This window comes from Sapajus apella, unplaced genomic scaffold, assembly GCF_009761245.1.
Source record: "Sapajus apella isolate SASKATOON/1434 unplaced genomic scaffold, GSC_monkey_1.0 scaffold78, whole genome shotgun sequence".
Classification (NCBI taxonomy): Eukaryota; Metazoa; Chordata; class Mammalia; order Primates; family Cebidae; genus Sapajus; species Sapajus apella.
In genome coordinates, this window is record NW_022437018.1 from 9,616,657 (window position 1) to 9,628,557 (window position 11,901).

Genomic DNA, 11,901 nt, shown 5'->3' on the forward strand with positions numbered 1-11,901 from the left:
TACGACTCTCTTCCTTCAGATGTCAGCTCAGGTGCCACCTTATCAGTGGGGCCTTCTCTGAGCCTGCTATGTAAAAAGACTGCCCACCCATCGGCCCCACTCCGTCATCTCTCATATTCTACCTTACTTTTCTTCGTAGTACTCCCTGACATTATATAGCTAATTGCTTATGATCTCTCATCTCAACCAAACGATCGACTCCATAAGAGCAGAGATGTATCTGTTTTTTTCTCTGCTTGCATCCCTTCCACTAGAGCAGCGTAGTATGTGCTCAAAAAAGCATTATTTGAATGAATAAATTAATGAATGAATGCTTCCTATTTTGAATATGAATATAACGATTTTTCCTTTTTTTGAGACAGGGTCTCACTCTGTCGCCCAGGCTGGAGTACGTGGTGTGACTGTGGCTCACTGCACCTCTACCTCCAGGCTCAGGGAATCCTCCCACCTCAGCCTCCTCCTGAGTGGCTGGGATCACAGACACGTGCCACCAGGCCTGGCTAATTTTGTACTTTTTGTGGTGATGGGTTTTTCCCAAGTTGCCCAAGCTGGTTTCGAACTCCTGAGCTCAAACAATCTGCCCACCTCGGTCTTCCAAAGTGCTGGGATTACAGGCCTGCTCCACTGCTCCCGGCCCTAAAGATATTCTTCTAGTGCTATTCTCTGAGCTCCAAGGACTAAAGAAATGGCACATATCCACAAAACATTTTGTGAATTAGGAATATTTTAATAGTATAATTCGAAAATACAATTTACAATACACTGATAATGCTTAGAAATTCCTCACAGGAAGTGACCAAGATGCTCAGAAACAGAAAGTGTTAGGGCATTTTCATATTCAGTACTTAACAGTACCTCCACACCAATTGTGAAAATCCTGAAATACTTCCGTACTCTAGTTGGTAAAGAACTACATAGGCTGTTCGCGGTGGCTCACACCTGTAATCCTAGTACTTTGGGAGGACAAGGTGGGTGGACCACCTGAGGTCAGGAGTTCACAACCAGCCTGGCCAACATGGTGAAACCCCGTCTATACTAAAAATACAAAAAATTAGCTGAGCGTGGTGGTGGGTGCCTGTAATCCCAGCTACTCAGGAGGCTGAGGCAGGAGAGTTGCTTGAAGCCAAGAGGTGGAGGTTGCAGTGAGCCTCCATTGCACTCCAGCCTGGGCAACAAAAGTAAAATGCTGTCTAAAAAGAAAAAAATTAAATAATAATATTAATTAATTAATAAAACAGTTCAATATTACTTTTGTTGGTAGTAGCAATTCATGGATGAAGGGGAAGACTTTAAAGATGGGGCTATTGAAAGCTACAGGAAAACAAACGAACAGATAAAAGTATTTTGCCATAGCAGCTTGCTCCAGTGAAAGCAATCCTTCCTGTTCCTAACAACAGTGTAAATGTCCCACCTGTATAAATGAGACGTCATTTTTTCCAACAGGAATAAAAAGCTTACTAAATTACCGCCGAGGCTGTCCATGCCAGTTGCTGCTCGTGCGGTGCTTGTAAAGATTTGTGTTTTTATCTGTGACTCACCTTCTCTTTGCACAACATTGTTGGCTTCCCTTTCTAGAACTCCCAGAATGAAAGAAGCTACTTAGAATTATTCTGATGTCAGTCCCTCAACAACAGTTGATAACCAGAAAGAAAAAAGAAACCTTATCTTTCCCATAATGTGAACTTTTTCTTGTTCCATCCACTTCACCACATTTAATAAAAGTGAGTTTGGGTTTATATTTGTCCATTAATGTAGCAACTAATCAAATGAGTCACACAAGATAAACACTGCCCAGTTCTGGGAAGAGAGACCTCATTTTGTAAGCTTATATGAGCAACTGATGCTGGAAGTCTTGCGAGACATTCTGATTTAACTCCATAAAAAACAAAGGTTCTTTTAAGTTCATATTTCACAATAGAATTTGTATTATTACAGTCACATTTTAAATGTATGCCATTTACAATTACCTGAGAAATAATAATAATACAATGTCAAAATGTGCTTTGAAAAAATCTGGAAGAAAATACGCCAATTGTTAATAATGCTTCTCTTTCAGGGAAAGATAAAAGCAGACTTTCTCTTCCAATGTTATTTATTACATATATTATTTTTAATCTATGGGGAAAAACTGTAAAGATTGTAAAGTAAAAAAAAAATGGAGACATTAAAAGATGTTGGTTAACAAAGGACAAATTGCTCCCTTCTAATATCCAAATGTCTTTGAAGTTTGCATATCAGTAACAAAAATATCATTCCACAGGTTCTTAATTTAGTCTAAATTTGACTTTTTTTTTTTTTTGATGGAGTCTTCCTCTGTCCACCCAGGCTGGTCTCAAACTCCTGACCTCAGGTGATCCGCCCACCTCAGTCTCCCAAAGTGCTGGGATTATAGGCATGTGCCACCGCACCCAGCTCCAAGTGAATTTTTAAAGCTACTTTGAGGCCAAGTGCAAATATATATATATATAGAAATATACTGATAAAAATATTTCAAACATATATATATCCAAGTGCGTAAAGATCCACATAACCGCGCGTGGTGGCTCACGCACATAATCCTAGCACTTCGAGATTCTGAGGCAGGTGGATCATCTGAGTTCAGGAGTTCAAGACCGGCCTGGCCAGCCTGGCCAACATGGTGAAACCCTATCTCTACTAAAAATACAAAAATTAGTCGGGCACGGTGGTGGGTGCCTGTAATCCCAGCTACTCAGGAGGCTGAGGTCGGAGAATCGCTTGAACCCAGGAGGCAGAGGTTGCAGTGAGCCGAGATTGTGCCACTGCACTCCAGCCTGTGAAACAAGAACAAAACTCAGTCTCCAAAAAAAAAAAAAAAAAAGATCCACTTAAATATTCAGAAAGTTGTATTAATGAAAATCGAGTAAAGAGATGCTTAGATTAAAAAGCAATCTCTACCCAAAGGTTGAATCATATATCAAACGCATGCCTGACTAGAGAAAATATTGATGTCTGTGTATCTTTTCATTTTAAACAATATTTACACAGTCCAGTGTTTCTCTGAACAAGCCTTGAGGCAGCCCATACATGAAAACCCCCATCACTATGGCAACTAGAAATGGCAATGATTACACAGTGATTCATCATGTATCCTGAATAAAAATTGTTTGTCAGGGACAGAGAAACAACTCACAGTCATGCTTCACTAAAAAGAACCCAATTAAAGAATAACCTGGAGTGGTGGTGGTTTTTATTGTTTATCAAATTTTTACAATTTTTTTTTTTTTTTTTGAGACAGAGTTTCACTCTTGTTGCCCAGGCTGGAGTGCAGTGATGCAGTCTCGGCTCATCTGCCTCCCAGGTTCAAGTGATTCTCCTGACTATGTCTCCCGAGTAGCTGGGATTACAGGGGCCCACCACCACGCCCAGCTAATTTTTGTATTTTTAGTAAAGATGGTGTTTCACCATGTTTCAAGCTGGTCTCAAATTCCTTACCTTAGGTGATCTACCTGCGTTGGCCTCCCAAAGTGCTGGGATCACAGGGTGAGCCACTGCGCCCGACTTAAATTTTTATAATTTTATGCTATAAATAAAGACGCCTATCTTAATATTAACTCCAGTTCAGACAGGTAGTTAATATGTCCCCTAAAGAAATGTTTGGGCCAGGCTCGGTGGCTCATGCCTGTAATCCCAGCACTTTGAGAGGCCAAGGCAGGCAGATCACCTGAGGTCGGGAGATGGAGCCTGGCCAACAGGGTGAAACCTTGTCTGCACCAAAAATACAAAAATTAGCCAGGTATGGTGGCACACGCCTATAATCCCAGCTACTTGGGAGGCTGAGGCACAAGAATTGTTTCAACCTGGGAGGCGGAGGTTACAGAGAACGTCAAGATCATGCCACAGCACTCCAGCCTGGGTGACAGAGCAAGACTGTCCCCCAACAAAAAAAAAAAAGAAAGAAAGAAAGAAATGCCAGGCGCAGTGGTTCACACCTGTAATCCCAGCACTTTGGGAGGCCGAGTCGGGTGGATCATGAGGTCAAGAAATTGAGACCATCTTGGCCAACATGGTGAAACCCTGTCTCTACTAAAAAAAAAAAAAAAAAAATACAAAAATTAGCTGGCCTTGGTGGCACGCGCCTGTAGTCCCAGCTACTCGGGAGGCTGAGGCAGGAGAATTGCTTGAACCCAGGAGGTGGAGACTGCAGTGAGCCGAGATTGCGCCACTGCACTCCAGCCTGGCACCTGGCGACAAAGCAAGACTCTGTCTCAAAAAAAAAAATAGGCGGGGGAGTGTGGGATGGGGAAATCAAATGAGCAAAAGCAATAGTTAAAAACCTAACAAAAGATGACCTCACATATAGAAAAATGATCAGCTTTGCAAATCAAAGGAATCAATGATTTCTAGAGAAAATTAATAAAGAACTTTAAGACAAGGAAAACATTTTCTAAATAAAAGAAGAGTTTGGATTTGTGTAATATAGAAATATAGATAGATCTTAGATGATATTGTCCTTATAGAAAAATCACATATACACACATGCTATACACATATAGTAAACATAACCATCAAATTTAAGATATAATATTACCTAATCTGAGGATAACATCAGAGTAGGAAAACACAAGAGACTTCAACTGCACTGGTAAAGTTTTAAGCTGGATGAAACATATGTGGGCATCTGTTAATTTTTTTTTTTTTTTTGGGATGGAGTCTCTTGCTGTTGCCCGGGCTGGAGTCAGTGGCAGGATCTTGGCTCACTGCAACCTCCACCTCCCGGGTTCAAGTGATTCTCCTGCCTTAGCCTCCTAAGTAGCTGGGACTACAAGCATGTGCCACCACACCCAGCTAATTTTTGTATTTTTAGTAGAAATGGAGTTTCACCATGTTGGCCAGGCTGGTCTTAAACTCCTGACATCAGGATCCGCCCAACTGAGCCTCGCAAAGTTAGGATATTCTTTATTCCTTTTTGTACATATATTATTTTCCATAATTAAAAAGAAAAATCACTATCTGCAATGAGAAGCACTTAAGGAATGCTGTAGCCATCCAGGCATGAAAATGATAGGGGCTTACCGACAGCAATGGATGAAGGGAAGAGGACACAGTGGAGAGAGATGGGGAAGGTAAATCAATAGTGTTTGTCAATTGCCCAGATATGGACATGAGGTAGAGGAAGGAGACGAGGATGACACCAACTGAATGGATGGTGGCGTCATTCATTGAGATGGGAGAACACAGAAAAATAAGCAAGATTTCAGAAGGGGTGATAGGAAAATAATGAGTCTAGTTTTTGACAGGTTGACCTTGAAATATTTCCAAATGGAAATTTCCCAGAAGCAGTCAAAACTACGATCTGCAGATAGGGAGTGAGAACTGAGTTAAAGATAGATTTGGGAGTCATCAAAAGAGCTGATGATTAAAGCTACAGACCTGGACAAGGCTTCAGAGAGAAAATGGGGAGTGGGCTCTGAAGAGAGCTTAAGAGGGAATGTTGGGACAACAGAGGAGTCACAAAGGAGACTGACAGAGAGCAGTCCAAAGAGGCTGGAGGAACCATGAGTGCAAACTATCCTGACAGCTAATAGAAAAAGAGTGTTTCAAGGAGGAAGGTATGGTCAACAGGGCCACATTTTGATGCAGGTTCAGGAGAGATAAGTACTAAAAGGAAACCACTAGATTGGATACCCAGGCAGTCCTTGGTTCATTTCTGAGAAACTAGGGAAGCCAGAGGGGGATAAATGGAAAAGTAGGAAGAAGGGAAATAGTGACATCAACTGCGGACTTCTTTTTCAGGAAGCCTGGCTCTAAAGAGAAGAGAGGCAGGGAAGGAGAGAAGGAAGACAGGTTGCAGAAGGATTATTGGTTTGTTCATATTTTTCCCAGGCTTGGATAGGCATAGGAATATTTAAGTGATAATGACAGAAAGAAACAAAAGTATGAATATATGGTATATTCGGGTCCCCAGTAATGAAGAAATCACAGCAAGGTTCTCATCAAGACAACTGCCTGGCCAGGCACAGTGGCTCACTCCTGTAATCCCAGCACTCTGGGAGGCCCAGGCAGGCAGATCACTTGAGGTCAGGAGTTCGAGACGAGGCTGGCAAATATAGTGAAACCTGGTCTACTAAAAAAAAAAAAAAAAATTTAGCCAGTTGTGGTGGTGCACACCTGTAGTCCCAGCTACTCGAGAGGCTGAGGCAGGAGAATCACTTGAGCTCAGGAGGTGGAGGTTGCAGTGAGCCATGATTGTACCACTGCACTCTAGCCTGGGTAAGAGAGTAAGATTCTGTCTCAAAAAAAAAAAAAAAGACAACCACCTGGTTACAAATATACTTAAGTTATGTTAACACTCAATAGCTGGTGAAATAAAGCATTAACTAGAAGAATTTTAAACCACAGAGCAACACATCATGGCAGAAAGAAAAATGGACCTTAAATGACTACTATTAGAAAAGACCCTGCACAGTCCTCTCCCTTTCTATCATCCAATAGTGCAAAGAAAAATACATTTCAGCATAATAGACAAAAGAAAATGAAGTTACTATTCACTCGTTTTCAGTTCTAGCTCTATATACTACTCATTTTCTTGAGAAATAGCCTTTATGAAATTCTTACCAGCTTTGGAGTTTTCAGGATGCTTGTCTGGGTGACACTCCAGAGCTCTGACTTTAAATTCTGCCAGGATTTGTTCAACCTAAAACAAAAATCAGTGTTTAAAATAAGGAGTCATGCTGGGCGCAGTGGCTCTCGCTTATAATCTCAACACTTTGGGAGTGTGAGGCAAGGGGATCGCCAGAAACAAGACCAGCCTGGACAACAAAGTGAGACCCAGTCTCTTCAAAAAATTAAATAATTAGCTGGACATGGTGACATATGCCAGTAGTCCCAGTTACTTAGAAGCCTGAGGCAGGAGGATCCTTGAGCCCAGGAGTTCAAGGCTGCAGTGAGCTATGATTGCCCACTGCACCCCTGCCTGGGTAACAGAGCAAGACACTATCTCAGGAAAAAAAAAAAAAAAAAAAAAAAAAGGTCAAACTTAAATACATGAAAGAAAAAGCTGGGGTATCAATCCTCCCCAAAACAGCCATGATCAACCCAACTTTGTTTTATCCTTATATTTCTACTTTGACTTTTTCCTCGAAGAAATAATTTCCTCAATAACAATACTCAGAAAGCATCCAATAAATTGAAATAGTAGTTTGGTTCAGGTGCAGTAGCTCACACCTATAATCCCAGCACTTTGGGAGGCTGAGGCGGGCGGATCACCTGAGGTTAGGAGTTTGAAACCACCCGGCCCAACATGGAGAAACCCTGTCTCTACTAAAAATACAAAATTAGCCAGGCATGCTGGTGCATGCCTGTAATCCCAGCTACTCAGGAGGCTGAGGCAGGAGAATCACTTGAACCTGGGAGGTGGAGGTTGTGGTGAGCCGAGATTGCACCATTGCACTCCAGCCTGGGCAACAAGACTGGACCTCTGCATCAAGAGAAAAAAAAAAAAAAAGACAGAAATAGTCGTTGTGATGACAATTTAGCTACTTAATTTAAATGATGGCCCAAGATACCTATGAGCTCAAAATATTTAAATATCCAAAATGGTCAGGTAGGTTTCTCCTAAGAATATACAAAATATCCAAATTCTTCAAAACCTGATCACCATAAGAACTCAATAATAGTGGCTATTACTAAATACAAGTGGTTGGCTGGGCTTGGTGTCTACACCTGTAATCCCAGCACTTTGGAAGGCCAAGGCAGGCGGATCACAAGTTCAGGAGTTCAAGACCAGCCTTGCAAACATGGTGAAACCTCAGAAGGCTGAGTCAGGAGAATTGCTTGAACCAGGAGGCGGAGGTTGTAGTGAGCCGAAATCACGCCACTGCACTCCAGCCTGGGCAGTAGAGCAAGACTCTACCTCAAAAAAAAAAAAAAAAAAAATTTAAATACAGGTGATTAAGTAACCTGTCCAAAGACATTCAGCTAGTTATTTTAAAAAGCTGAGATTTTTGTTAACTAAGCAGTCAGACTTCTTTCTTTGTCTCCCTCCCTCCTTCTCCCCCCTCCTTCCCCCCTCCCTTCCTCCCTCCCTCCCTCCCTTCCTCCTTTTCTTTCTTGCTTTCTTTTACCAATCTGGGCAGGTTCACCCCTCCTTAGGCAACCTGGTGGTTCCACACTCCCGGGAGGTCACTATATTAATGTTGAGCTTACCGTGGACACCCCATTGGCACAGCACTACAGCCCAAAAGTCCTGGGCTCAATCAATCCTCCTGCTTCAGTCTCCCAAGGAGCTGGGATTACAGGCATGTGTCACCATGCCCTATGGCCCAATTCATCAGGCTTAGGAAATTCTCATGGGGTTCCATCTTTACTGACCGCTAATTAATGAAAACAAATTAGCTCTTGTTTGAGAAATTAAATCTCCAGCAACTCAGCTGAATATTGTCATAAGATTCATGGTAGAACATGGTAGAACATGAATCTTATGTTCTTTTCTCAGTTCCATGTTATCCTTAGTCAATTCTCATAAGAAATGTCTTCACTTTTACAATCAAAGTCAGACTGTGTTAGATAGTCATATGTATAAAACCCAGAGTAATGACTGTATCCTTTTCTTTGTTAAACTTCTGAGAACACCTTCAAATAATAGGAAAAGATAGACTTCCCGTTAAGAACCATAACTAACTATGTGTTTCCTCTTCCTGGATGCTGTCTTTAACCATTAGTCACCATAACCTGCTTATATAACAAATAAAACTGAGAATTAGACTTGTTTTTAAATTTTAAATTGTCAAATATTCTATAGAGTGTAGTAGTAAGCATTTTTAAATTCGTAAGTCATTTATATATACTCACAAACTCTCTGAAAAATGCTCTACATCTACAGAAAAAAAGTAAAAAAAAAAGTCGTCCCTTTATTCCTCGTCCAAGGATTATACCCAAGAGGATAAATTATGTCCTTAAAGACACACTTTGGCAGTGGTGCCATCATGGTTCACTGCAACATCCACCTCCTGGGCTCAAGCAATCCTCCTACCTCAGCCTCCCAAAAAGCTGAGACTACGACACGGGCAACCACACCCAGCAAATTTTTGTACTTTTTGTAGAGATGGAGTTTTGCCATGTTGTCCAGGCTGGTCTCAAACTCCTAGGCCCAAGCAATCCACCTGCCTCGGTCTCCCAAAGTTCTGGGATTACAGGCATGAGCCACTATACTTGGCCTAAAGACGCATTTTTAATGCATATTTGTGTGTGTGTGTGTGTGTGTGCGCACACGTGTGTGTGTATCTTGGGGTTTTTCAATCATGTAAATAGATAAAATTATATCTATCGAAGGTAGAAAGTTTTGAGATTTTATCATTGCTGTTGTTTTATTTTTCAATTCCTATCCCACTAGAAAACATTCTGGGCTGAACACAGTGGCTCACGCCTGGAATCCCAGCATTTGGGAGGTTGAGGTGGGCGGATCACTAGAGGTCAGGAGTTCAAGACCAGCCTGGCCAAGGTAGTGAAACCCCATCTCTACTAAAAACACAAAAATTAGCTGGGCATGGTGTCACGAGCTTGTAATCCCAACTACTTGAGAGGCTGAGGCAGGAGGATCCCTTGAGGCCAGGAGGTAGAGTTTGCAGTGAGCCAAGATTGCACCACTGAACTCCAGCCTGGGTGACAGAGTAAACTCTCTTTTTTTTTTTTTTTTTTTTCTTTTTCTCTATTTATTCCAGGCTTCAGGCTGAGGCCCTAGAATAATTCTCTCTTAAAAAAAAGAAAAAAAATTCTAGGCCAGGCATGGTGGCTCATGCCTGTAATCCCAGCACTTTGACAGGCCAAAGTGGGTGGATCACCTGAGGTCAGGAGTTCAATATAGTGACCAATATAGTGAAACCCCCGTTCTCTACTAACATAGAAAAATCAGCCCAGCATGGGGACAGGCACCTGTAATCTCAGCTACTCAGGAAGCTGAGGCAGGAGAATCACCTGAACCCAGGAGGCAGAGGTTGCAGTGAGCAGAGATCATGCCATTACACTCCAGCCTGGGCTACAAGAATTAAACTCCATCTCAAAAAAAAAAAAATTCTGATATTTAGTATATGGAAACAAATGTGTCAAAATGGTTGATTCTCAGTTTGTTTACATTTGTGATTGTTATTTTCTTCTTTCTATTTTCTGGGTTTTACCAATTTCATATTTTTTAAAATTAAGAAAGTCCATATCTTTCTTTCATTATTATTGCTAGTTTTACTATCATAAAGTTTATTACAAATCTCCTATAGAGCTGGCTGTATGTAAAGTGGGTTAGTTTATCCTGAACACATTGTATTTATCTTCTGGCCTCCCCACTCCATGGGCCCACTGCCAAGTGCAGTCTATTGGCGGCTGAGGCCCTCCATGTCAAGGTCCACCAAATCCTGCCTTCCTGACCCAAAGTCCAGTAGTCTGGAAAACTGCCTAACCTGCTGTCCTATAAACATACAAAAAATGTTCAACTCTACTCGTAATCAAATAAATCAAAATATCCATAGGATGGTAATGAACAGTGTTACTGAGAGTGCAAAGCAATGGACATTCATGTTTTCCTGGTAAGGATGTAAATAGGTATAGACTTTCTTCAAAAAAATTGAAAGATATATGTTTGTGTGTGTGCATATGTGTGTATCTATTTATAGACAGATAGATACACACATATATATGAAGAGCCTTTAACTTATTTCCTAACTCTTTGATTCAACAATGCCAATTCTAGGAATTTGTCTAAGGAGATCATCAGAGGTAAGAAAGGAATTGCTGTAAGAAGGTCCAAGAATAAAATATAAATTTTAAACAAAACCTATGATAGAGCAGGAGCAGTGTGATCTTGGACAAACACCGACACTTTAAATTCCAGCTCCCTGTCTAGCCTCATGCATTTCAAGGAAATCACTTCTCTTCTAACTACAAGCAGCCAGAAAGAGCAGACAGTAAAACAGATAAGACAGCTCCGGCACAGAGGGAGGTTGCAGGGTGGGGGTGGGGGGAGTCTCTTTCGTAACTGCCAAACTTCACCCTCATACAATGGGCCCTAGTAAAAGAGTGGACCTTAATAAGCACATTCCTTTCCCTTCAGGTGCACAAAGATAGGGAAGCTAAAAGTAGACTTGGGGTGGGGGGGAGCCTGCAGCTGCAGGAAGATGTATGGGAACAGATACACAACTCTCCCTCCCAGATAAGCAAAACAAAGAGACACAGAAGCAGTCCAAGCCTCTGATAAACTCTCCCACCCTGAATCCTTAAAAACGGTCAGTACGAGAGTGTGGCTCTGACCTAACTCGGCCAGCTGCCCCTCTCAGTTTATTCAAAATAAACCTGACCCTGTTGACTGTCGAGCTGCCCTTCATATTTCTCTCCTCTTTCTTTAATTCTTACAACCTAGGATATGTGTTACAGTTGATTATAATACAACTATAGATTAGAATACTTTACAGTCATTTAAAAAATTGTTGTCATAAAAGATTTTTAACAACCTGAGAAAATTTAAGTATTTCTATGAGAAAAGGTAAGATATTATGAGCAATATATTATGTTATACTGCATATAATAATATATAAGTATTATGTGCAATATAAATCCATGTCTTATCTCAAAAGGGATTATGTAACATATATATGTATATAATAATTATAATTGGCCGGGCGCGGTGGCTCAAGCCTGTAATCCCAGCACTTTGGGAGGCCGAGGTGGGTGGATTACAAGGTCAAGAGATCGAGACCATCCTGGTCAACATGGTGAAACCCCGTCTCTACTAAAAATACAAAAAATTAGCTGGGCATGGTGGTACGTGCCTGTAATCCCAGCTACTCAGGAGGCTGAGGCAGGAGAATTGCCTGAACCTAGGAGGCGGAGGTTGCAGTGAGCCGAGATCGCGCCATTGCACTCCAGCCTGGGTAACAAGAGGGAAACTCTGTCTCA

General features: G+C 41.5%; 1 protein-coding gene across 3 annotated transcripts in view; it reads right to left on the bottom strand.

Annotated features, from left to right (window-relative positions):
• DNAJC12 (DnaJ heat shock protein family (Hsp40) member C12) overlaps window positions 1-11,901 on the bottom strand; it is a 45,302-nt gene that overhangs the window by 20,407 nt on the left and 12,994 nt on the right. For all 3 annotated transcript variants that reach the window (XM_032252594.1, XM_032252593.1, XM_032252595.1), the window contains exon 2: window positions 6,577-6,655. In XM_032252594.1, the coding sequence (XP_032108485.1) occupies window positions 6,577-6,655 (79 nt within the window). The remainder of the gene's footprint in view (window positions 1-6,576; window positions 6,656-11,901) is intronic.